Genomic DNA, 27,250 nt, shown 5'->3' with positions numbered 1-27,250 from the left:
CTCCCAGAGCCTCCCACCCCTATGGGGTTCCTTCTAAGGTGCGCACCAAGATGGCCACACATAAGAGAATGAAGGGCCACCCACCTAATCAGTGGAGTCGCACAGGCCTGGCTCCACTAATTAGGTGCATGGACCCTGGAGAAGACGCACATGTAAGGTGAGGTAGTGGCTTCAGGGACAATAGGGAATTGGTGGGAGGGGGGGCAGTGGGGTGAGAAGAGGGGGTGGGGGGAATTAGGGATGTGTAGGGCTACGGCAGCCAGAGAAAGAGGCGACTTCCCTAGCTCCAGGGCTGCGGCTGCCGGGAAGAGACCTCCCTCCTTCCCAGCCTCAGCTCGGCGACCGGAGAGAGGGAGAGACTCCTCTCCTTCCCAGACCCAGGTCTGTGGCTGCTGTGGTGGGGAGAGACCTCACTCCTCCCCAGCCCCAGCTCTGGGACTGCTATGGCAGGGGAGAGGGGCACAGCCATCACATTAGAAATTTAAAACTACTGATATTAAAATATGAGTTGTGTGCTTTTATTTGCATAAAAAACGGTTACTTACCTTTGTAACTGTTGTTCTTCGAGATGTGTTGCTCATATCCATTCCAGTTAGGTGTGCGCGCGCTGCGTGCACGTTCGTCGGAAGATTTTTACCCTAGCAACCCCAGTGGGTCGGCTGAGCGCCCCCTGGAGTGGCGCCATAACGGCACTGGATATATACCTCAGCTGACCCACCCGACCCTCAGTTCCTTCTTGCCGGCTACTCCGACAGTGGGGAAGGAGAGTGGGTGTGGAATGGATATGAGCAACACATCTCGAAGAACAACAGTTACAAAGGTAAGTAACCGTTTTTTCTTCTTCGAATGCTTGCTCATATCCATTCCAGTTAGGGGATTCCCAAGCCTTACCTAGGCGGTGGGGTCGGAGAGAGATGTGGCAGAATGCAGGACCGCAGAGCCAAAGGCTGCATCATCTCTAGATTGCTGGACCAGAGCATAGTGAGAAGCGAAGGTATGAACCGATGACCAGGTTGCCGCATGACATATTTCTTGTATTGGAACGTGCGCCAGAAAGGCGGCGGATGAAGCCTGGGCTCTGGTAGAGTGGGCGGTGAGATGGCCCAAGGGAACATCTAAGTCATAGCAGGTGCGTATGCACGCTGTCAGCCACGAGGAGATCCGCTGCGATGAAACGGGAAGACCTCACATCCGGTTGGCAACTGCAACAAACAATTGAGGAGATTTACGGAACGGTCTCGTCCGATCTATATAGAAGGCCAGCGCCCTATGAACATCGAGGGAGTGAAGCTGTTGCTCACGTGAGGATGCATGCGGCTTTGGAAAGAAAACCAGAAGGAAGATGTCTTGATTGTTGTGGAACGCTGATGGTTCCCAAGGAGACCATGCGGAACTTCAACTTTAGCATGTATTTGTTGAGGTCTCGCAGGTCTAGGATGGGCCGGAGGCCCCCTTTGGACTTGGGGATCAAGAAATAACGGGAATAAAACCCCTTGCCTCTTTCTCTCTCTGGAACCTCCTCTATCGCTCCGATAGCGAGGAGCGTCTGCACTTCTTGTAAGAGGAGTTGCTCGTGAGAGGGGTCCCTGAAGAGGGACCGGGAAGGAGGATGGGAAGGTGGGGGTGAAACGAATTGGAGGTGGTATCCACGTTCCACCGTGCGGAGGACCCAGGCATCAGAGGTCAGCCGGGACCACGTCGGGAGGAAGTAGGAAAGGCGGTTGGAAAAGGGAGGGAAAGGATCCTGGATAAGAGCTGGTAGGCCATCCCCGGGTGCATCTTCAAAATGACGACTTCGACCCTGCCGGAGGCTTAGGTGTGGCCCGACCTTGGGACGGTTGTGGGCCAGGCTGTCGTCGACGTCCCCCTCGACCGCGACGTCTACCTGAGTCTTGCCTGTACCGGGGCATAAAATAAGGCCGGTTAAGCTGGGGACGGAACGGACGTCTCTGGGTTACAGGAGTGTGCATCCCCAAAGTGCGGATAATAATCCTATTATCCTTCAGGCTTTGGAGCCTAGAGTCCGTCTTCTCAGAGAACAATCCCTTGCCGTCAAAGGGAAGGTCCTGGATAGTATATTGTAATTCGGGGGGGAGATTCGAACTCTGCAGCCAAGAGATGTGTCGCATGGTAATGCCGGCAGCTAGAGTCCGGGCTCCTGAATCAGCAGCATCCAAGGAGGCTTGTAACGATGTCCGAGCCACCTTTTTACCTTCCTCTACGAAGGCTGCAAATTCTTGGCGCGAGTCCTGAGGAAGCAGTTCTTTACACTTTTCCACCTCAGCCCATGTATCATGACCGTAGCGGCTCAATAAGGCCTGCTGGTTAGCCACTCGTAGCTGTAGGGCCCCCGCAGAGTAGACCTTGCGGCCTAGCAAGTCCATTCTCCTTGCGTCCTTAGACTTAGGCGCTGGGGCTTGTTGACCGTGGCGCTCCCTGTCGTTGACGGATTGGACCACTAACGACGAGGGTGGAGGGTGGACATACAAATACTCATATCCCTTGGAGGGAACCATATACTTGCGTTCCAACCCTTTGGCTGAGGGAGTAATAGAGGCTGGTGCTTGCCAAAGGCTGTCAGCATTCGCTTGGATAGTCTTAATGAATGGCAGGGCCACCCTGGTTGGGGCATCTGCCGACAAAATAGTGACCACTGGGTCGTCCACCTCCGACACCTCCTCTGCTTGGAGGTCCATGCGTAATGCCACCCGTCGCAGAAGATCTTGGTGTGCCCTCAAGTCAATCGGAGGGGGCCCTGAGGACAAAGACCCTGCTAGCGCTTCATCCGGGGAGGAGGAAGAAGATACCCCCGGGACGATGGTGTCCTGCCCAGCCTCTGGGTCCTGGGAAAGTTCCTGGTCGAGAGGCTCCTGAGCAGGCTGGAGGGGTGGTGGTACATCCGTCTGAGTTTGGGGGCGGCTTATAGTAGCCTCTGGGATGCGCGCTTCTGATGATACTGCGCAGGTGGTAGGCAGAGGAGCACCTTGGGCCTGGTGGTAAGCCCAAGGAGTCCAAAAACCCCATTGACGAGGGTCTTGGTCTGTGTATTGGGCCTCTTGGAAGATTCCCGAGGGCACCTGAGGGTCCTGCTCGACCACATAATAGCTGTCAGTCTGTGATGATGCTGACGCGTGCCTAGAGGGCCAGGGAGGGGCGGAGAAGCCTTGTGCCGAGGTGCCGACTGATCGTGTTCCTCTGCGCTCCGGTGACCGGTGCCGGGAGACAGAGTAGCCTCGAGAGCAAGAGCGAGTACGGGACCTACGACCGGCACGGTGCCGGGAGGTCGACTGTGACCTCCACTCTTGGTGACGAGAAGGGCTTCGAGAGGCACGGCGTCCGCATCGGCACCGAGATCTGGATCAGTACCGCGAGTGACGAGTCGGAGAGCGGGAGAAAGACCGGTGCCGCGAGTCTGACCGGCGCCGCGTGGCAGAGCGGTGCCGGGACTGCGAGCGGCGTTGTGATCGACGCTGAGAATGAGATCTGCGGCGGGACCGGGAACGCTCGTGAGACCTGGATCGGGAGCGGTGCCGGTCCGACTCGGTGCCGGGAGGCGGTTTGAGCAGCGCCGGCTTGCCGATAGATCGGGGCACCCGCACTGTCGGCGCCGGGGGGTGGAGGCGGTGCTGGGTCCGTTAGAGCAATGAGGTCCTTTGCCGCTGTGAAGGTCTCAGGAGTTGACGGCAATGTGAGCTCTACCACGGCCGGTGCCGGGGAGGACACAGGATCCGGACTCGACGGCCTCTGTGGGGCTGGAGTCGACGGTACTGGCAGAGTTGCCGGTGCCGGAGCTGTCGGTGCCGCAGCAGGCTTCGGTGCCGGGCGGTCCAGTCGGGGCGCACTCTGCAGCCTCAAAGCGGGCGGTGCCGAGGTGGCAGCGGCCTTCGCTTTTTTCGCCTTTGGCGAGAGAGAGCGTCTCGGGGTCGATTTCGGTGCCGATGGTGCTTTCTGTTTGGGCAGAGAAGAGTGGCCCTGTGCCGAGGAGGTACTGCGAGAGTCTGAAGGCGGTGCCGAAGCCGGAGGGGTTAAGGCTGCCTCCATTAGGAGCTGTTTGAGTCTGATGTCTCTCTCCCTCTTGGTGCGTGGCTTAAAAGCCTTGAAATTGGGCACTTAGAAGAGAAGTGCGACTCTCCCAGGCACTTTAAACAGGAGCTATGTGGATCTCCTATAGGCATAGGCCTGCAGCAGGCGGAGCACAGCTTGAAGCCCGGGGAGCCGGGCATGCGCTCCGGTCCCGGGCGCGGGAAGGGGCTAATCCCCTAACCTGCTAACTAATATAACTCTAGAACTGATGGAAACTAATAAAACAAGAAAAAAACTAAAACTAAGATAATAACTATGTACAATTTTACAATAGAATAACTATGAGGAAGCTAGGGAAGCAGAGGTCAGGCAAGCTGCACTCCACTGTTCCAACGACCGACATGGGCGGTAAGAAGGAACTGAGGGTCAGGTGGGTCGGCTGAGGTATATATCCGGTGCCGTTATGGCGCCACTCCAGGGGGCACTCAGCCGACCCACTGGGGTTGCTAGGGTAAAAATCTTCCGACGAACGTGCACGCGGCGCGCGCACACCTAACTGGAATGGATATGAGCAAGCACTCAAAGAACAACAAAAAAAGTTAATTATTATTAAGGGGTTTTTTTTTATATAGCGCTTTTAATCAAAACGCTTTACAATCATTAGCTAATGGTATAAACAACATTTGGAAAGATCATTAAATGGTCCGCCGAGACCCTCACCAATTTTCAAGTGGTCTGTGGAAAAAAGAAAAGTTTGAGAACCGCTGATTTACCTAGTGATTAATTAGCAGAGCCAGGAATAGAAAACATGTATCTTGCCTCCCATTCTGGTGGCCACTGGACCACACTGCCTCAAGCTATATAAATAAATGTGCAAATCTTTAAAGTGCTTTGAAATCTATATCTTGAAACAAAAATGTTAATGTACGGGCTAAACATTATTGCAGTGGTCCCCAACCTTTTTGGCTGGCAGGCACCAGCCGAAGGACCACTGCGGCGGTGGAGCACCCGCCGAAATGCCACCGAATTTCGGCGGCATTTTGGCGGCGATACCTCTCGATGACACCACTTGCCGTCGACAAGAGACGTCATCGAGAGGCATCCCCGCCGAAATTCGGGAGCGACGCCTCTCGATGACATCACTCGTCGACGGCAAGTGGCGTCAGGGAGAGGCGACCCTGCCGAAATTTGGGAGTGACGCCTCTCGATGACGTCACTTGTCGACGGCAAGTGGCGTCAGGGAGAGGCGACCCCACCGAAATTTGGGAGTGATGCCTCTCGATGTCGTCACTTGGCGACAAGCGTTGTCATCAAGAGGCGTCCCCGCCAAAATGCCGCTGAAATTCGGTGGCATTTCGGCTGGTGCTCTCCTGGGGGCCAGGACGCAGGCGCATTAAGATGCCCCCGCGGGCGCCATGGTGCTCACGGGCACCGCGTTGGGAACCACTGCATATTGAATCTGTTTGATAGACTAGGTTTGCCTTTCAAGAACCATTTAGTGTTCAGCCCACATTAATGGCAGTAATAGGCCAGATTCTGATCTCAGCTCCACCCAGATAAACCTATTGAATTGAATGGTAATATTGTGGGTTTACATTGGTGGAACTGAGCTAACAATCTGGTCCAGTGATTTTACTTCTGGCTCTTTATTTTCAATCACTAGCTGCCCATCTTCTGAGCATAAGTTGATAAATAAATGGAATAATAATTACATCCCACATATGAGAAATTGATCAGAGCACCTTATATCTCTTCCCTTGTGAGGACATTACGACTATGCCCTATTTTATTTTCTCTATATGGACAAAGCTCCTTACAGCCAAGATAAAACTAGTTCTAAAATTATATGTGGACTAAATTGTGGGACTAGAAAGGGACTGTAGGAGTTCAAACATTTTGTATGGTAAACATAAAATAATTAACCATTTCAGTGAATCGTGTATGATGTATGCATCAGAAACGTTAGCATTAGTTAACATTCTAGCTAGGCACAGCAGAGGATATAAGGCTGAGATTTCTGTGTAATGGATCGGGCTTAGGGTGACCAGACAGCAAATGTGAAAAATCGGGATGGGGGTGGGTAATAGGAGCCCATATAAGAAAAATACCCCAAAATTGGGACTGTCCCTATAAAATCGGGACATCTGGTCACCCTAATCAGGCTTGTCTATAGAATCATAGAAATGTAGGGCTGGAAGGGACTTCAAGAGTCTGTGTGTGCTGAGGCAGGATCAAATAAACCTGGACCATCCTGACAGGTGTTTGTCCATCTTGCTCTTGAAAACCTCCAATGACGGGGATTCCACAACCTCCCTTGGAAGTCTGTTCCGGAGCTTAACCACCCTTAGACGTAGAAAGTTTTTTCCTAATAGCTCACCTAAATCTCCCTTGCAGCAGATTAAGCCCATTACTTTCTGTCCTACCTTCAGTGGACATGGAGAACAACTGATCCCACCCTCGTTATAACAGCCCTTAACATAGTTCAAGACTGTTATCACGTTCCCTCAAGTCTTTTCTCAAAACTAAATATCCCCAGTTTTTTTAAACCTTTCCTCACAGATCAGGTTTTCTAAACCTTTAATCATTTTTGTTGCCCTCCTCTGGACTCTCCCCAATTTCTCCACAACTTTCCTAAAGTGTAGCACCAAGAATAGGACATGGTACTCCTGCTGAGGCCTCACAAGCCCTGAGTAGAGCAGGACAATTACCTCCCGTGTCTTACATACAACACTCCTGTTAATTCACCCCAGAATGATATTCGGGATAATACAATTTGTATAGTGTCTAATTAACATACCTGTCATGTCATTGCTAGTTTCTTTGTTGATATACTCCCATCTCAGTTTACATTACAAAAGAACAATGGATGTTATTACTGCTATTTGCATTTATACAAGAAGCAAACCTGTGTGGCACCCACTCTCTGGACTATGCATGGCATTGGGAACTAGGAATTCCTGGGTTTTATGCCTGACTCGGTCACTGACTCTAGATAGTCTTGGGCAAATCTCTGCACTGTTCTGTGGCTGTTTCCTGTTCTGTAAAAAAGGGAGCTAATATCACCTACCTAGGGCTGTGAGAATTAATGACTTACGCTAAAATTTTCAAACATAGCTGCCTAAAGTTAGGCTCCTAAATCCACATTTAGACATCTAACCAGAAGTGGTCTGATTGTCAGAGGTGTTTGGCGTCCTCTGCTCCCATGAAAGTTAAAGTAGTGTACCAGAGTGAAGAATCAGGCTCTTGGTCCCCTGCTCCACTACTCATGCTTCTCCCGCTCCATGGTATAGTACAGTAGCATGGACACTAAGGAGCTAGCATTTTGTTATCTATGTATGGTTACTGTTTTATCAGAGCTGTGCCACTTCAAAGGAGTCCATACAGGATACACAGTATTCTTTTTTGGAGCAAAGCCAATAAAAACAGTTCTTTTTCATTTCCTGTAGTGCCCAAACTGTTCTTTCCAAGCTGAGAAGACAACAAAATGCAGCTAAGCTGATTTACACCAGCTGAGGATCTGGCCTGCAAGGTTCTTTATTTCTTTGAAATGGAGGTGCTCTCCCTAATGTACCAGTCTTATCAGCACTACTTATCAGATGGGGAAACTGAGGCATAGAACTAGCAAGTCCAAGGCAGAGCCACAAAGGGCACTGAGGTTTTCACTCTCTCGCTATGGTTTTTAATGGCACCCATCATGGCCAAATTTCCTAACTCCCAGTATGGTATTGTAATCAACAGACCATTCTCCTTACCCTTTAACTTTAAAGGTTACACCAGAACCTGACCTTCTTCCCACATTTGTTCTCTAGAGGTTAGAGTGCTTGGAAGGCCTTACAAGGTCTTATCTGTTTAACAGCTTCTCCTTGTTTTATTTAGTTGATTCAGCATCTCCTCCTGTATTTGCCCTTTACTTAAAATTAACAAATTACTCAGTTTTAGTGGCCTTTCATAGTCCACCACTGTTGTTGTAAGTGCCTCTTTATCACTGTGTTTGCATCTCATCCAAAGTCCTTACCACATTTCTTCTGAACAGGGTTTTCTGCCTTTCAGCAATCTGTTATCCAATTTCCAATTACATTTTTAGAACACACTGGTTTAGAATGAGACATCATATCAAGTGGCAATGGCACTGCCACAGTTTTCTTTCTTAGATGTCTCCACTCATCGGCTCTCACTCTCTTCACATTTCATCCGAGAAGATCCTTTTCTATACATCTGAATGTATCTCTTCAGTTATTTTTATTAATGGGCCCAAATCTGCAGATGTTAAGGGTGAAATTTGTTCCTGTGCAGAGGATCTTTCTCACGAAGTCTGTACCACTTAAGTCCCCTAAGCCCTATTTGGGGGATTTAAGTAGTCTATAGGTCTTGTATTGGCCCCCTGTACAGGGATGAATTTCACCCAAGATTGAGAATTATAGAATTGGACCTTAACTTTGTAACTGTATTATTTAACTGTAGAGCATTTGAGAATACAGTTTGCAAGAAAGATACCTCTTGGCCTTTTGGCTAAGATCAAGAAGTGTCAGTTTAAAATCAGATAATGTAGGAGCCTTATCTGTAGTCTTTATCCTACCCTTACAGGCATAAGAAATCCATACATTAATAATAGGCATTTCCCATTGCTGCTACGATCCAAAACAACCACTCATTACTAAAAAGGTTGGGCTTTGATCATCATCAGAATCTTAACTTCATGCTGCTCTGTTCAAATGTTTCTCTTGTTTCCTCTGCTGATGCATTTTGGGGATGCACCTGTTTTCCTATGACTAAGTCAGATCCTCAGCTGGTGTAAATCAGAGTGAATCAATGGAGCTATGCTGATTATACCCGCTAGTGGCACAGCTAGAAGCCGTTCACTGCATTTTTCTGTCCGTCTTCTTTTCTGCTTGGGTTATTCTCTTTCCCAACAAGTGAATAAATACAAGACTCAACACCAATCCTGAGGTGAAATCCTGGTTCCATTGTAGTTAATGGGTGTTTTCCCATTGACTTCAAGGTGACCAGGATTTCACCCTTGCTTTCTAAACATCCTGTAGCTCTGTATTCTGTAAGTGTCCTGGCCTCAAGAGAAAGCAGCTGTTGGGGAATCCAATTCTATATACAAATCATAACTTTTCCTCTAGCAGTTTGGTTTTGAACCTAGATATTTAAAACAGATTTCACTTCTTCGTGCAGTTTCCCTGGGGTTTCCCCACTCCTGGCCTTTTTGGTTTCTGATCACATAAAGAACTTGTTGGCTGGTATTTTCACTTCACTGGGAGCTAGACATGTATCTCCCTTCTGCTCCTTTGAATATACCAGCCTCAAACTTTTTTTTTTTTAAGCACTACAGGATCTTTTTTCTTTCATTGATGTGGGCTGGATGTTTACATGTATGACTCTTATTGGCAGGCTTCCCCAAAATTAGGGAAAGCAGATGTTATTTTAAAGTGCTGTCAATAAACTGTGGGCAATTTGACTTCAGTGGGACCTACCTGTTTGAGTAAAGGTGGAAGACTCAGGACTTGTGTGCACTGTGTGAAGTTCATTTCTGTGCACAGGCCAGCACAAAGCTGATGTACCATTTCTGCACAAGGCCTGAATTTCATCCTTTTGGGGTGGGTCCATTTTAACCATCCTGTGTTAATCTATGTATTCTTTACTTGCTCTAATAATATTTATAACCAAAGATGTTAAGCTGTAGGGGCAAAATGTTCATACCTGGGTGTGGTACTGAATGAAGAGCTGGATTCTGTCACATTGAGTAGTGACTTACTATGCAGGTCGTCTCACTGATTTGAAATGGATTTCTCACAGAGTAAGATACTTGTCACCGTGAATAAGATTGGCTCACCCTTGCCCTTTGTGACCTGATTTTCAAAGCACACGCACCTCCCACTGGATACAAATACGGATTTAGGTGCCTAATTCTAGGCACCCAATTTTGACCTAGAAGGTTTAAAAGTCAGAGGCTGAATCCTCAGCTGGTGAAAAAATCAGCATATTTCTATCCAAGTGGCACTGTGCTGATTTACAGCAGCTGATAATCCAGCTCTAGATTTCTTAGGATGGTTTAAGATGGAGATTTTCCAGGGACCCTAAGGAATGACAACCCAGTTCCTCAGAAGTTGAGGATCTGGGCCCAGTTGCCCAAGGGTCTGTCTACACTACCCGCCGGATCGGCAGGCAGCGATCGATCCAGAGGGGATCGATTTATCGCGTCTAGTCTAGATGTGATAACTGACCCCCGAGCACTCTCCCATTGACTCCTGTACTCCAGCACTGTGAGAGATGCAGGCAGAGTTGATGGGAAGTGGCAGCAGTCGACTCACTGTGGTGAAGACACCATGGTAAGTCGATCTAAGTATGTTGGGTAATTTAGATCGATTCCCCCCCCTCCCCCAGTGTAGACCAGGGCTTAATCTCATTGAAATTCAGTGAGAGTCAGACAACTTATTCCCTTAGGCTTCTTCGAAGACCTCAGACTAATAGTGCATGGTCTGTGTGACCTTTGAAGTCCAGTTGTGTGATCTTTCCAAGTCATCATCAAATAAGAAACAGCTTCATCTTCACTAAGTTTGGTGGAGGAGAGGAAAAAAAACCACTGAATTTGAGTGCAAAAAATAAATATAAAATTTATTAAAACACCCACAATATTTTAAAGATATCAGGAATAATACATTTCACAAACCAGCTGGTTGTGTGTAACTTAAAATACAAATAAAAAAAAAGGATCCATACTTGCAATTTTTAGGCATCCTAAAAAATAAATTTACTGAAACACTGGAGAAAAAAAAGTGTAAGGAAAAAATACAAATGAAAAAGAGGGGGGAAATTATACAAAATAAAATTATCAGCATAAATTTACTGTACTAATAATATCTACAGTTTAATACACATTAATCCTATTGCCTTGAGACATTGTAAAATCTACCATTCGTCAATCAACCCCAGATAAAACTTCATTTCAAGTAGCCACAGTCACAAGTCAACAAAGAAATCTTCAAGTGTGATTCACAAGGATGCCTCCACTGGAGGCCTTGTCACCAAATATGAATTCAAAGAGACAAGAAATCAAATACATCGAGAAGTTACGGTTTTAAAATTAACTAAACTGAATTAGTCTGTCACAATACAACCTGTTTCCTCATTTCTCTTAAATTAAAAATGCATTTTTTGTTAAAAAAAAAAAAGACAGCATCACACCTATACTTAATCTGTTTTTGTTTTGTTACATACAAAAAAAAAGTATTAAAAATAAAAACTTGGAGGTCAAAAACCAGCTAAACAGTAAAATGTTTTCAAAGTGTGACCAGCGGTGAGTAATCCCTGAAAAATGGTTGCTAAAATGAGGAAAAGATGGGAAAATCACTACAAAAAGGATCCCTGATATTGGAACAGAAGAAGAATCAGGCCAGTATGCTCTGCTATTCTTAGGCAAAAAGAGCGACATAAAATCTAGGCCTTGAACCTGCATATCCTTTATAAAGGCAAAGCGCCCATGGGGCCTGGTTCTCATTTACATTAAAGCCCATTTTACCACTTTGGCTGAGTAAAGGGACCTTAATGTAAACGAGCACTAGGCCCTGCTGAGTTTAATGGGATACTTGTCTTCATTAAGAAAGCAGGGGCGGTGCCCATTGCTACTGGATATATGATTTAGCACTGGCCCCTGGAAAGTAATCCCTGTATGAGCTGAAGAGTGCAGTTACAAAACATAATTCAGTGAGACCGTTGTTATTCAAAGGACTAAACAGAACAGACTTTGTGATCAGTTTTGGGTGCTCAGCACTGCCCACAATCGGACCCTCACGGCCAAATCCTCAGGTGTATGTGCCATGAGTGATGCTGTTTAACACCAGCTGAGAATCTGGCACTACATGTCACTGTCCAGTCTCACCAGATTACGTCTCGTGACCGTACTCTTCAGCTCGCATCCGGATTAACACGCCCAGCACCTTCAATCCTTGCTCAAGCAAAAAGCCCATGGAAGCGCACGGAAGTTTTGCAAGAGAAATGGATTGGAAGCATCAAGCCCTAATATTTCCAGGAGTATTTTCCCCCAGAATATGTAGAAAGAAGCAAATATAGTTGTTGGTTATAATTTTGTTTAAAAAGACTAGTAAAGTATGCAGGTCAAACTCTGCTCTGAACGACACTGGTGTAAATGCAGAATAAACGCCACTGATTTCAACCAATGCACAATACTTCAGATTTACCCCAGTGCGCCTGAGGACCTGATTTTTTGATACCATTAGTGGGTAGCTCTTTATTTCACAAGCAATGTCATTGAGCCAGAGCGTCGGCTAATGTAAATCAGCGTAGCTCCGCGGAAGTCAGTGAAACGATGCCAATTTATACCAGCCGAGACTTCAATGAGATACGTGGAATTAGGTCCTATTCAAAATGAACAAGGGTATTGAGTAAGATGAATGAGAAATCACCTAAGAATAGAGCTAAACAGGCCAAAAAGTTCTAAAATGTCAAGTACAGTGTAAAATTAACCAAATGCATACCCTAGTTGTTAATATTTGTATCTATCTTTATTCCATTATCTATAGTTGAATCATAAATTGCCACGACAGTCTATTTTTGAGGTATTTTTCTTATGTATCGTGACAACAGCAAGCTTACACAACAAAACTCAGGTATCTGTACAGTTTATAACATCAAATCACATGAACCCAAAAGAAAAGAAAGAATAGCACAAGTGGGGGGCGGGGGGAGAAAGGAAATGTAAAAGTATTGGTATAAGTTTTAGGTATCTCTCTGTTTCTAGCCACAAAGAGTGATATACGAAGAAAAGTCAGACTGAGTGGTAGAAATGAAGCAGGTATTCCTAAAAGAAGCAGCTATATGGTCTATCCTGCAAAAAACAAAGAACTCCCACGGGGCTATCTTCAGCTGTCATTTACATCAACGTCACCTGACTCAGTCATGTGATAGCAGTGTCAGGGCCTGGTCCGAAGACCACTGAAGTCAACAAAAAGCTTCCCATTGACTTCACTGGACTTTGGATCGGGCCCTAACCGAATGCAAAAGGAAGCGTTTGCTCTCAGTTACACTGGTGAAAACATGCCTTGATTTCAATGGACTTTCTTCAGATTTACACCAGCACCACTGCAAACGGAATCTAGCCCAGTAGGAGATTTTCGTATGTAAAGAGAGCAGGATCAGGGCCCCACAGGACTAAACCCTTACTTTTTGCTTTGAAACAAAGTGAGTTGAAGAAGTAGAATGTTACATTAACTTTTAGAATAACTGCTCTGGATCCACGGAGACACGGCTCCTTTCTTTTCCTCTCTTCACACAGATGGAATTTACCACCCACTCATGGGGGTAAAAAATTCCATTCTGTGCTCGGACGACGCTAAAACTTCAATTCTGCACCAATTTTATTTTTGCATAATAACTATAAATTCAGGGCACCAGTTCTACCCTCGTTGCCTTGTGCATCTTGGGTAAGATTTCACGAGAGTAACTAAGAGCACAGTTGGGACCATGAAGTGCATTTGGTTTCCCTGCAAGAAGAAAGCCAAGGAAGAAAACCACTTCCATTTTTTACCCATGGTAATAAGATTTACAGTTATTTGCTTGGGTTCTGATTCTGCCACCCCTTCCAATTTATAGAACTTTTCCAGGAGCTGGCAGGAATTAACCCTTAATTAGCTGAGCAAATACCAACTATAGGGACCAGATTCTCAGCAGATCTAAACCATCACAGCTTCATGTAAGTCATATGGAGCTACATTCATTCACACTAGCTGAGGATCTGGCCCTGGGAGGCAAATTCAGATCTCACACCAGGTCTAAATCCAGAGTAATCCCCGTAAAATTATGCTGGATTTCCAGCAGCATGAATTAGATCAGAATCTGGCTCTATATTTAGATCCAGAGCAGAGATGCTAAAAGCTATCACTGAAGAAAAATAAACTTTATTCTCAGCTAATTTTTTTTCTTGGTTCTCTGGTTTTACATATACATAAGTAGCACCTCAGCAAGATGGAATCAGGCAAAACATGATACAATTTGTTAAAACACCATAGCACCATTTTATTAGAAGATTTCATTTAATAAAAATATGCCTTATATAGCCCACAAAGCATACTCCAATATTAAAAGGAAAAGTTGAGGCACCTCAGGAATTCTTTTTTCTCTCTCTTTACTATGCCTTATTACAGGACACAGCTACAGTTTTGGTACATGAGGAATGGTCCTAACTGGTTTCCCAATGAGACGTTAGGCCCATAGGATTTTGCCTTTGACCTCATTGGGAACAGGAAGAAGCTTCCTCCCCCAACCTGTCTGCTAATCACTCGGAGTGAAATTTGTCCCCGCAAAAGGCCTATGTGCCATGTCAGATCTATGGGATTTGAGTGGTGTGTACTCATGCTAGTCCTCTGTACGAGGGTGTATTTCACTCTACATAAGTAATATTTAGCAGTATAGCAAATGCAATCCTGGATTCCTTGCACAATCTGAATTCAGTGATAGGTGAGGGAGGCTGGGAATGCAGGATCAGGGCCAATATTTGGTTCCCGTACATTCCCTTCACTCCTCTTTTGCTGTGAGCCCTGGATTTTATCAGAAGCAAGAAATAAGTGTCAAAAGCGAGAGACTTCAGTCCACTCCGCTGTGTCTGGGTAACAAGGCAAAGCATTACAGATGAAGAGACTGATGTCCTGAAAGAAAAACATTAAAACAACCTCTTTGGGCTCAAAACCTCTTCCCATGGAAGTCGATGGAAGCTTTGCTGATGACTTTAATGGGAGCAGGAGCAGCCCTTTTGTCAAGATTTTCCCAGGGTTATAGACTTGTTTGTTGTCCTAGCACCGTTCGTTGGTTATACCTGCTGCAAATCATTACACCAAAAGTAAATAAAAATCCCTTAGCAGTATTCTGAGCTTGTCATTTCACCTGTGTTATGACATTAAAGACAAATCAATGTGGTGGGACGCTGGGCTGGATTCTGCTCTGAGTGGGTAAAATTCCCCCTTGCGCAGAACACCTGTGCACCACTTATGTTCCACTTAAAGCCAACATGAGCTGAAGTGGTGCAGCGGCCTTTAGCTGTTTCTCTGCACATGGCTGGCTGTCACCCAGTTACAATGGTGGAGTCAACGGGCCTGGATCCTCACCTCACTCCTCAGTGAACATCAGAAGTAATTCCACTGAAGTCACCTGGCCTGGTGTCAATCAGCGCAGCTCTATTGTCATCAGTGGAGCTACGCTGATTTATGCCAGCTGAGGATCAGTGGAATTGCTCAGGGGAAATCAGAGCAAAAATCAAGCCTATTTCTTCAAGTGGCTTCAAATTTACTCTGGTGTAACAAGAGCAGAATCCGGTGTATCCTTCAATTATGAGAGATAATAGACTCCTAGGGCCAGATCCTCAGCAGGTGTATATTGGCATGGCTCCACTGACTTAATCTTTTGCAGCCATCCTAAGAATATAGCTGTATATAGGGTCCATTTCTGCTTCATGCTATTGGATTCTTTTAATGCTTTGAATCACAATGGCTTTTTCATGGTTAAAAACAATTGTGATCGCCATGACATTAGATACAAATGATAGTGCCAATGGAAAATAAAGAAAAATATTTTAAACAGACTTTCAGCAGCAAGGGGTTAATAGCTGTGCATAGTTTTATATTTTTAATAGAAGTCTGAAGCATGCTAATTTTTAATGACTGAGATTTGAGGTAGGTTATATATGTAGTGTAAAACAATCTGAGACTGCAACAGTATTCATCATCAATTAAAACACCATTTTAGCTGTGCTGGCTGGAATTGGGAGGTTTGCTTTTAATTGGAACAGCCTTATTTTTTTAACCAAAACTATCTATTTTAAAGCTGTTTGGGAAAACGATAGGCCAGATTCTGACCTAATTTACTCTGGTGTAATTCCACTCCAGAGTTATACCAACATAGATAAAATCAGAATATGAGGTCATGACCCTGACTCTGCGCCCCGTTATGCTGGTGTAAAACTGGCATGATGGAGCGAGTGGAGAGTCAGGCTCTATGTTCTTAGTTAAAGGGCCAAAACTACGGGCCAAGATTCTGATCTCAGTTACTCCAGTGTAATTCTACCAACTGGAGTGAAATGACTCTGGGTTTACAAGGGGGTCACTGAGATCAGAATCCGTCCCTCAAGGATTATTTGCATGAGTGAGGCAAGCAGGGTTTGGCCCTTCTGTCATTTTCTCCCCCTCCATCTAATAATATCACCGCTATTATCAATAGGATATGACCAGACATACATTGAACATGAGTATAGTCACAAATGTTATAATATATCACAATCAGATCAGTCTAAAAATTCCTAAACAGAAACCTACAAAGAAGTGCGACTCTGACAGGTCAGATGGACTCTGTCACATTCTTAAAATGCATTCCCCTTCCCCCCCACCCCAAATATTACAATTTCTCGCTCTCCAAAGTCATCTAAAAGAAGCTTTCAAGGCACCCATGCAACAACCTAAAATATGGAAGTCGAATGAGACCTGGGTGAAAAGTACGGATGCTGGAAAGAAATCAAAACCACAACAACAACAAAAAGAAGTCATTTTTAAGAAGTTCAGGTCCAACATTTCCTCAAAGCTAGAAAATTAGCATGCTCACTAAGGGCCTGATCCTGCAACTATCGGGGTCAATGGTAAAACTCCCATTGCCTTCAACAGTGCATTACAGGACCATAAGGACTGAGGGCCAGAGACACAGCTGACATAGTTCCACTGAAGACAATGGCCACTCTACACCAGCTGAGGATCTACCCCCTTGAGTGCTTTAGTTTGTTATACTATGAAGTTCAGAGGGTTTCCTATAAATCTGACTTGGAATAATTCTACAGCCTTGATATGATCTTGGGTATTTATAACAAAGCAATAATAGCTCATTGATTTTCCTTGTCAAATATATGCAACTATACAGAATACAGAAAAAAAAATTATGAAGGACGGACAAAGCATGTTAAATATTTTGCCACTATTTACAGTTCTCCCACAATAATCTGTTTAAAACATACTGCTTTCAAGTTGTTGGGTTTTTTTGTTTTGTTTTGTTTTTAAATCTAGGTGAAAGTGCTTTTAAAAAAATCTTTCCCTATTTACAGTTTAAAATCAGACCACACAAACGTTAAGGATGTTTTACAGCGATCCTGTGATTTTCTGTGCCAGTGCACGAGGAACAAGGTTTACAGTAAACAAAACGTTATGTACGGTTAAGTTCTCAGCTCTCTCGCTCTCTCTCTCTCTCTCTCTCTCGGACTCTCCAAAAGGCACCTGAAAGTGCAGAATTATGACTGAGTATTGTTATCCAGTTTTAAATGTCTACCAGGCCTGATCTTTCAGAATCTTATGCAGGGGAACAGCCCCCCCCCATCCCCGAGAAGTAATGGAGCTACTCAGCTGAAGAACCAGGCTTCTACATTTGGAATTTCCCACAGAATGTCCTGTAGGAACAGCAGGCAATGGACTTACTCTGACTCCCGCTGAAGTCAGTGGGAATTTTGCCGGTGATTTCAACGGGAGCAGGATAGCACCTGTTATCCATTAAGTACTTTATCATTTATCTCAGGGCTCAGTTCCCATGAAGGAAGAAATTCACCTCTGTAGAGAACATGCTCATGGGCCCAGGCATCACTTAAGTACCATTTAAACCCTCAGGGCCAGATCCTCAGCTGGGGTAAATGATTGTAACTCTAGTGAAATCAATGGTCTTTTTACACCAGGCGAGACCTAAGCAGTGAGGACTCAGGGCTTAAGTTGGGCACAGAAATTGTGCAGGGCCTCTGCACATGGGTGAATTTCACCCTACATTTTTTTTTGGGATCACTCCATATAATTTCTGCTAACATCACAGAAATCCAGCCCTCCCACGGAGAACGTCTCTCTAGCTTCAGAGAATTTCCTCCCACCCGTCGCTCCTATTTAGCAAGTTATTTGAATCAATCGTTCCCAACAGCTTTGTAGAGGGAGAAAAGAAGTCATGATTCAGATTGTTAATAAGCACCACTTAGTTTTGCTGTAATCATCATCGTCGTTATAAAAAATGGCACCGGGAAAATAATTAGCTTGCAGAAAACGGTCATCAATTTCATTTTTGTGTTTGAAAACGTCGACTTGTCATAGGGGAGTTTTTACAGTACGGAAGCATGCACCATTGGAAAATGTAGAAGGCGGCTTGCAAGTCATTTTCGGTATTCACTCCTCCCAGAGCTGATCAAACAGAGAACGTCCCCTTGAGACTGAAAGCACCAAACTTAGCAACAGTGAGTACACAGAGCAACACTAACTATTCACAGTTTTTGTTGGGTTCTTGAAGATACAGTAACCCCCTCTTTTCCCCCTCCAGAATTTTTGTTTTTTTTACCGCTATAAGGTGACAGAGTATGATCGGTACAAAAATAGCAAGGACAGTAGTCCAGATGTCCCAGGCTCATGTCTCTTGTATAAGAAACCTACCGTCCTCTCTACTGTCACTTTGTAGCTGAATACATAACAATGTGAGTTTGGTGAGAATATCAAAATAGCTGATAAACTATTCAGCATGAAGACAAATCATCCTGGATAATTTGGTCTTGCTTTCAACCTGGTTTATAATGTATTCATCTAAAGTGTTTGGTGTTAGCTCACATTTTGAACACACAGCACTTTAAAGCCATCACACCTGACTGTCCTCCCACTTAGGAAATTACCCCTTTGCAGAGGGGCCAGGATGAGGCATAGCACCACTTAAGTCAGACTTAGGGACTTCTACTGCTGTTTACACAGGCTCTGGTTTTCCACTGGTGTAACTCCATCAATTTCAATGGATTTATTCCTGAGGCAAGTAGGAGGCAAATCAAACCCTTTACCTATAAACAGGCGCAGTTAGGAGAAAACACCTCCGTTAGACAAACCATATTCAAAACCCCAGCATCTGCCTAGAAGTGGGAATCCATTACTCTATCTGCAACTGGTTTCCACATCATTCTCTGTATATTTCCCAGCCCCAGAGGGTTACTGTATCTGTAAGAAACGATCAGTCAAGCTGCAAAATATGCACTTTAGTTCATTTGAAAAACCGGATGTTCAAACCATTTTCGATTGACTTTAAAGCACACGTTTCCAGATGGTTTCCAAGCTGAAATTCCCTACCAGCATTAACATGAGTGAGCTGTACAGATTCTATTTTTTTCAAGCTGGTTTGGTGTTTTTTTGTTTTTTTTTAAGATCTGCTTCATTGTTGTAATAATAAAAAAAAAATCCAATAAATACATATTTTAAATGGAATTAAAAACCTCTCCTTTGTGAAAGGACACTATAAATTTTTCTTTTCCATTCTTGTGATGTACAAGGATAGATTAAAAAAATGCGGAGATATAAATATTAGATTACTGAAAAATGTTAACAGCAATAAGTGTTCGTTTGTTTGTTTTTTAACTCCTCTCAAAGTGCAGATTTTAGAAGGTTTGCACTTGAGTAGATTTTTTTTCCCCCTACATGCATTAGGAGAAAGCACCACAAAGCAACACTGCGGTCCAGTGTCGCAGACGTTGAGGTAAGATGGCCATATTAGCTGTATTAATCTCATATCCAGCGACTGTATGGTCCAGTTACCTTGGTATAGGCATATGAGGACACAGTGATAGCAGAGTTTGTTGGAATAGCCACTGCTTGCCGTGTTGGGACAGAATCTTTCTTTTCTTTGTGTTGGGGTTCGGGGGCCACGGCGCCTCCCCACTTGCGCTTTTTGCTGAATGGCTTGGTATCCTGCTGGAGCCCAAGCCTGGCTGCTTCTTCCTGCCTCGCTCTCGCCCTCTCTGCCAGCTGCTTCATCTTGGCTTCCCAAAGGGCGAGGCCGTGATTGGGCTGGTTCAAGTTCTTGTGTTGGTAAAACACCAGTGAGATGCGGGTTGGGTGGCACCGGTTGGGTTTCTTGAGCGGGGTGGTGGCGTGCAGCTCCCGCCTGGCACATTCAATCAGGATGGAGCCGTGGGCCGGGGCCACCGCCACCCCGCCTATGTTTTCATCCAGGAAATTGTGTTCGCTGTCTGACCACTCCTCTTCCTCCTCATCATCTTCCTCCTCCTCCTTGAGGGTCTTATCGGGCAGATCTTCCATGCTGTCATCCAAGCTGAAGGGGTCCCACAGTTTCTCCTGATGACGGATACTGGGCAAGAACGCGTTACCGTCTGCTTTCAAGGTGCCGAATGGCTTCTCGCTACACACGCTTGACCCCATGGTGGCTGACGAGCCAAAGGAATCCCATGGCTTCTCATGTAGCCCCGAGCTAGGCGTCGGAGTCCTCCTCTCGTCTACCTTGACCGAGTTCCACAGCTCATCTTGAAACCCAGGGTTCCCCTTGAGGGTGGAGCTGAAGTTCAGCTGGCTGAGGTTCCAGGGCTTTTCCTGCAGGTTTGAATTTGCAGAACTAGGCAAGATTGAAGGGCTTTCGTTGAGTTTGCAAGGGCTCCATGATTTCCCAAGCAGGCTAGAACTATGTTGCGTTGCCTGCCCGTCTCCAGAAAATACGTTCCATTGTTTCTCCTGGAGGTGAGACTGGGGTAACTGGGTAGCATTTGAGTGTCCATTGAAGGAATTCAATTTATCCTGCATGCTCGTGTTGGGTAAATTGGTATTATCATTGGGCGTAAACATATTCCAAGAACGCTCTGCATTACTAGTCCTGTCAGAAGGAGACACATTCCTGTTGACTTTGTAGGGGCTCCACTGTTGTTCGTGATCACCGTTCTGAGATGACACGGGCACAGCGGACAGGTTGAGACTCGAGTTTTGTACATTCACGGCAGCCCTTTGAATGGACTCGATGTGTGACAAGGCGTCTACGGGCTCTTGCTTGATTGCTCGGTTGCTGAAACAGTTTGTGTTTTGTGCAAACGGTGGGGTTTCCATTGGGACTGAGTTAGTCCTGTGGGACATGGCCATGGACTTCTGGCTGGCATACCTGTTGGCTCTCTCATAGGTCCGCTGGTGGTGGTTTTTGTTTCGTACAGAGTGTGGGAGTTGCTCTGAGAACTCTGAATTCCTGTAAGTGTGGTTAAGGTTATCTTGCAATGCTTGGAGGTCGGGTTTCTTCTCATAGCTGCTACTTACCCAATCCCCGCTCCTCGGCTCAGTGGCACTGTAATTCAGAAACTGTGAAGGGAACATGTGGTTGCTGGAGAAGCCGTAATATCCAAAGGAGGGAAAAGTGAACTTTGAATGAAACCCATTCATGGAAGGCAGATTAGGCTGTGCATAGTAGGAATGGTAAGAGTAAACGCTGTTCATGCTGTACGGATCTGAGGGGCGACAGCTCCCCAGCACGGAGTAGCTTTCCACCACTGCATTGCCGTTGTATTTGAAAGTGTTGTAATGGTTCTGAGGTTCAACTTTGATGGAAGGTTTGACTGAGTGCTGGGGGAGTCCATTTTTCAACGCCATACCTGTGGGCAAAACACAAAGCGTAACGGTGACTAGCCATACAGCCTAGGGGAATCTCCTTAGTAAGCCAAAGATTAAGTCATGGGCCAGCACTTCGGCTGGTGTAAATCAGCAGAGCCCCACTGGAGTCCATGGAACTCCATTGATCTACACCAGCTGAGGATCTTCTCCCCAGAACCAATAACTGCCAAAGCTTCACCGAGGGTCACACGCCGCTTATGATGTGATTGGAGATGTCAAGAGAATGCTGGTTCTAAACTAGCGGCCTGTACAACATGACTTACAAAGAAGAGCTATGCCATCCAAATGCTGCTTAGAGGGCAGGCTGTGGCTGTGTTTGATTGTTGGTCACGTGCTTATAACATTCTGTAAGCTACATGCCTTGCAGCAAAGCACAGCTGTCCTGGTACACAGAAGATCCAAATAAAAAAGCCCCCACCAGCATAGCATTAAAAAGCCAGAAAAGGGCCTGAATAGTGCCTGAACTAAAGGCAGGATTTGTGGTCTGAATCTCACTGTGAGCACTAGTGCAACAGAACTATCGCACACTAAGGATCTGTGCTCTAAAGCATACCAATAAGCTAATACAACAGGGTACCACAAAGCATCTGTGCCATGAAGTGAACTGGTGAGCTACTGCATTGGTGCAACACAAAACTTGCTACACAAAGGATCTGTGCTATTGAGCGAACTGGTGAGCTAATAAAATAGTGCACCACAAAGGATCCTTGCTATGAAGCATCCTGATAAATTCATATCCGAGGGCAACAAAACTGTGCAACACACCTGAGATACAGGCACGCGGCAAACCCAGAGCCCTGCCCCCGTTACCTGTATTTTGCTGGAGTGTCGGGATTTCTAGTGCTTCCTGCTTTATTTTCTCAGGGGTGATTAGCTTTTCTTTCTGCATTTTCTTCTTCTCAGCGGCTGCCTTTTTGGCTTCTAGCTGCCTTTGCCTGCAAGACTTGGCAGGCTCAGGCAGCTTCCTGACCTCCCTGGGGAAGGAGGTGAGCACCTGAATGGCCCCGCTGCCCATCTTTGCGTTCTGATTCTCCTCGCTGCCAAACTCATCCGTGGTGGACATTTTATACAGTGGAAGGACATGCAGCTGCTCATCCTCAGGAATCTTTCCAATGCTCCGATTGTCCTCCTTCGTTAAGGTACACACCTGGGGTGGACAGGGGAGAGGCAGCAATTAGCCAATGGCCAGGAAGCTGAAAGCCCCATTCAAACCGTTAATAACATATGCCCTGAAAGCATCTCTATTCAGGAAGGGCACTTAAATACATGCAGAAGCTGATGACTGTGGGACAGAAGTACACGGTTAAAATTACGCACAGGCTTAAGTGCTTTCCTGAATTGGGGCTACCGTGGTGATAATTCACACCCATGATAAACGGCACCTCTCATCGCAAAGTATCCGAGACACTTTACAATCCATATGTTAAGAAGTATCACTCTGCCCGCCACTGAAATGCAGCCACCTCTAGGACGAAGCAAGGCCGCTGTTTAACAGCGCACAGCACCACTGCAACAACAGATATGCCGCGAAGAATACTACCTACCCACTGAAATGGCAGGGAGGATTTATATGGATAATGTGGCAGATCTAGTATCCTCACCTGCTTTCACTTAGCCTCAGTGCCTTCTTTGTGCAAACAATTTACTCCTGTCCATGGAAATTATGTCTGCTGCTTTCCCCACCTAGAGCTTTTTTATACTGAAATAAACACACCAGGCCCCCTTCACTTTAGGTGTTTACACACATTATTGAAATTAGCCTCACATTCTTCCCCTTGGGGACTGGTAGGGAAGTACTTATCACTCCCCCTGGCAAAATGTAGCACAGCGGCTTTCTGAGCTCACGCAGGATGAAAATGATCCTTATGCAGAGTGTGAACCCAAAGTCAACCGTGTGGGCTGTGGAAGTAGAGAAAGAACTGACAGGGATTTGTAGGGGATCTTAATGCATGACAGTCTCTGTTAGCAAGAGTTAGGCTAACTGTAACCCTAATTGCTTATTATTGTCTGTAACAAAGGTATAAATGCTTTCTGTAATTGTTTACCTGTTGAGAGACCTGTCTAGGAAGGGGAGACCCTATGTCCTAGTGCACTCTCTCCCTGCTCTAGCTGCTAAACAGAATAAAGTATCTGACTCTGCTGCACCCAACCAAAAAGTGAGAACGTAAGTTTTTCTCCGACAGGGCCTTCTGTAGAGGGATGACTATCACCCACAGTGAGTCAGAGCACCCAGGAACAGCACCCAGGAGTGAGCCTTCCCAGAAACCTCGCTCCAACCACTACACGACACTGCCTCCCAGAAAACTCTGCCAGATTTGTCAGGCATGGGCTCAAGAGTATCCCACGTATTTTGGTGCTGCTGCTGGTGATGACAGCAAATTAATATCAGTAATTAGCACTTGTCCTTTATCTAGCCCTGGCGTTTTCACAGCACTGTACAGAGATTAACTCATGAATCGCAAGGCTTTGATGTCCCTTCTGCATTCTCAGGCAATTACAGAGAGAGATTTGAGTGAAAGCTGATATTTTGGCTTGCAATAACTGGGTATTGTACTCAGTGTGTGTGTGTGTTGGGGTGCGGGGGAACGGTGTCATAATTAAGTATGTAGCCTCTCAGATCTTTCAGCTGTGGATCACAGAACCCTTGATAGGCAGAGATCATTCCTTCTCCAGAAAGGGAATTTCTAATTAAATCAAAACTCAAAGGTGCCGCTAGTGAAATCAGGCTCTCTGAAAAGAGAGGAGGAAATACAAATATTGTCTGCTAGCAGATGGCAGCACTTTGCATATGCTGCCTAGCTATGTCCGAGCTGTGCTCGAGGCAGCTCAAGAGGGGTGCAGCAAAGGTGAGTAACCTTTATCTCCTCCCCCACTGCAAGGAGCAGCTGGCACATGCAGACCTGCTTCAAAACACGCCCTGAGTTTGAGATATGGGGCCCAGACCCTCAGCTGATGCAAATCAACAGCTCTGTGGACTTCAGTGGAGCTACCCTGATTTCTGCTAAAAATCTAGCCAGTGGCCCCTTGCTAGGTGAGGGGAAGCAGCCTTATCCACAGCCTGACTTTGTCCCCAGCTGCTGGATCCCAAACCAGCCCAGGTTCAGAGGAATCAAATGTTTCTGCCTGAGGGACAGATAGGGGCTCTCAGTCCACCTGCATCTCTCACTCATACACACACATAACCAGCCTAGCGTAACTGGCACTCACTAACACCACCTGTCTTACACAGCATTTTTCATCAGCGGCTCTCAAAGCACATTACAAAGGAGGTCAGCCCCACCATCCCCATCGGCACAGAGTGGGGAAGTGACTTGCCCAGCAGCAGGGCTGGGACTAGAACCCAGGTCTCGTGAGGGCCAAGCTAGTGCTGATTCCACTAGGCCACACTGCCTCCCCTGATTATTCCTTAGCAGCCCCACTGGAAATGTCTGAGTGCACCACGGAGACCAACTGAACCCCCACCTCAAGGTGGGCCTTGCAGAGCAGAGGAGGGATGGTAGGGAGGGGTGTTGTCATGCTGCATCCATCCTGCAAACCAAGCACCTTTCACCCAAGTTGACCTTGCAAGAGAAGGGTGCTCTCCCCTCCCTCTTTTCCTAAGCCGAGAATGAAAATGCCTCCTTACCACCGTGCATCCGTTGTAGAGGTTATGCTGATCCTTGTGAGCATGCGCACAGAAGTCCATACACGCAGTCACCCCAGAGAACGGCCTTCCTTCTTTCAGACCAAGCCGGCAGTCTATTGCGACATCCTCGTTTGTAACCTAGCCCAAGGGAAATGAGATGGCTCCTGTTACTCCACTGCCACATGGAAACCTGCCCGTATCGGAGGTACCCGTTACTGAGCAAAGCCACCTCAGTAACATGCTGGAGTCAGGGGCCTGGGAAGAGACTTGTGACACTCCAGACAACTGCTGGAGCCTCCATTGGCACTAGCAACCCACAGGCTGAGAGCTGCTGATGTAGGCCTCAGCCCAGCAAAACACTTTGGGGCCCAATTCACAGCTAGACTGAGGCCCTTTCACACTGCTCTGGCTGTACTCTAACGGGATTAGCTGTCATCTACACCCATTTTGGGTACATCTACGCTGCACACTGAGCCTAGGCGCTGATTCAGGTTTGAGCCCATGCCCTCCTTTCCGTCTACACACAAATCAGCCTGATTTGGCCAGCAGGCACTCAGGACCCCTCCAGGGAGGTGGGTCAGAGTCCGAATCCTGCCAAGACTCGGGTCCAAGCCCTGTCGTTCTGCAGTGTGGATGCAGCTTCAGCTGCAGCCGCGAGTCAGAAGGGCTGCATGGCCCAGTATGGACAGGCTAGCACGGCGTGGGGGCAGCAATTGCAAACCCAGGGTTACAATGCAGTGTAGACAGACCCTGGAAGGCCAGAGCGGTGCAAAGCAGCTTTAGTGTGAATGAGAATGAGACCTGAAGCACGTGTGCATTTTTAAGTAGGTGAATGCTTAAGGGCTTTGCTGGATCAGAGCCTTCTATTATCACACAAAAGCCCATTGGGAGAAATGTGGGACCCTGGTACATCAGGTTTGTTGGGGCCCCACCTCTGCCGATTTCAATTTATTTACACAGACATTACAGCTGTTTTGGGGGCTCCCTGAGTTTAGGGCTCTGGTACAACTGTCCCCCACATTTCCTGGCTGTCTACAGCCTTGATTACAGATCCAAATCTTTCTGGGGAGCGATGCACTGAACACACACACACTGTATTTTATTTGAAATAAAACACACAAAGGGCTCAGTAGTGACTGACTCCAGATTGGCTGTGCGAGGGGCGGTGGAGGGTAGGCAGGGATCACGTGGCTGGCCGTGTCCCAGATGCCAGACTCTGATCTCAGTGCCATCAGCGTAAATCCAAAGCCAGAGGGGTGAGCCTGCTCCTGTCTGGGCCTGTGGCCATATCAGGGCAGTTGTGCTGGTGGGATCTTCATCCAAGCAGACACCGAGTAGCCCTAAACTAAGGGTCTGTAATGCCAATACCAGAGGGGGGAGGAAGAACTGTTTTCTTTGGTACCTGATTTTGATAGGCCTGCGGCGCAAGCCTCCTATAAAGTGGAGCGACTTCAGTAGCCAAGTCCTGGAAGCTGTTTCTGAGCACTTCTTCCTGGAAAAGGGAATAAAGAGAGAGCATTTCTTCTCCAGCGTCTCATCCAGATCACGGTCTGGGTGGGGCAAGATGCGTACGCCTCAGCCCAAGGGGGAGATGGCTCGCGAGAGGAAAATGCATGTGTGAGCTATGCAGGCCTTTAGGCCAGAAGGGATCATTGTGCTCACCTAGTCTGGTCTCCTGCCTAGCACAGGCCAGAGAACCTCACCCAGGGATTCCTGCACCAATCCCAGCACTTGTGGCTGAGCTAGAACGTCCCTTACAGAAAGCGACACCCAACAGATTCCACGTGACGGGGAATCCACCACGTCTCTTGGGGTCTGTCCCACTGGCCAATTCCATACACTGTCAAAAATATGCATCTATATTTAGTTTGAATTTTGCAGACTTCAGCTTCCAGCTACTGGATCTTGTTCTGCCTTTGCTTCCTAGATTAAAGAGACCCTCGAGTCTCAGATAACTTCTCCCTGCGTCGGTAACGATATGGCCTGGTTTGGGTCATCCCAGCTGAGTGGCTGTGAAAGCTTTATACCATGTGGCATCACCACGTACTCTGGAGATCCCCGGGGTGAAATCCTGGCTCCATTGACAGCAATGATAATTTTGCCATTGATTTCACTGGGGCCAGGATTTCACCCTGTGTGTTTAACAGAAAGGCTATTTCAGAAATGCTTT

At 46.4% G+C, this 27,250-nt stretch overlaps 1 protein-coding gene across 7 annotated transcripts in view; it reads right to left on the bottom strand.

Annotated features, from left to right (window-relative positions):
• Nucleotides 1-15,501: 15,501 nt before the first annotated feature.
• TET3 (tet methylcytosine dioxygenase 3) overlaps nucleotides 15,502-27,250 on the bottom strand; it is a 155,932-nt gene continuing 144,183 nt past the window's right edge. For all 7 annotated transcript variants that reach the window (XM_039522804.1, XM_039522806.1, XM_039522807.1 and 4 more), the window contains 4 exons: nucleotides 26,483-26,572; nucleotides 25,081-25,218; nucleotides 22,266-22,602; nucleotides 15,502-21,436 (listed from right to left, as the gene is read on the bottom strand). In XM_039522804.1, coding sequence (XP_039378738.1) covers nucleotides 19,578-21,436; nucleotides 22,266-22,602; nucleotides 25,081-25,218; nucleotides 26,483-26,572 — 2,424 coding nt within the window. In that variant the 3' untranslated portion in view covers nucleotides 15,502-19,577. The remainder of the gene's footprint in view (nucleotides 21,437-22,265; nucleotides 22,603-25,080; nucleotides 25,219-26,482; nucleotides 26,573-27,250) is intronic.

This window comes from Mauremys reevesii, linkage group 2 (assembly GCF_016161935.1).
Source record: "Mauremys reevesii isolate NIE-2019 linkage group 2, ASM1616193v1, whole genome shotgun sequence".
Taxonomy (NCBI): domain Eukaryota; kingdom Metazoa; phylum Chordata; order Testudines; family Geoemydidae; genus Mauremys; species Mauremys reevesii.
This window is presented reverse-complemented; position numbering and strand designations above follow the sequence as displayed.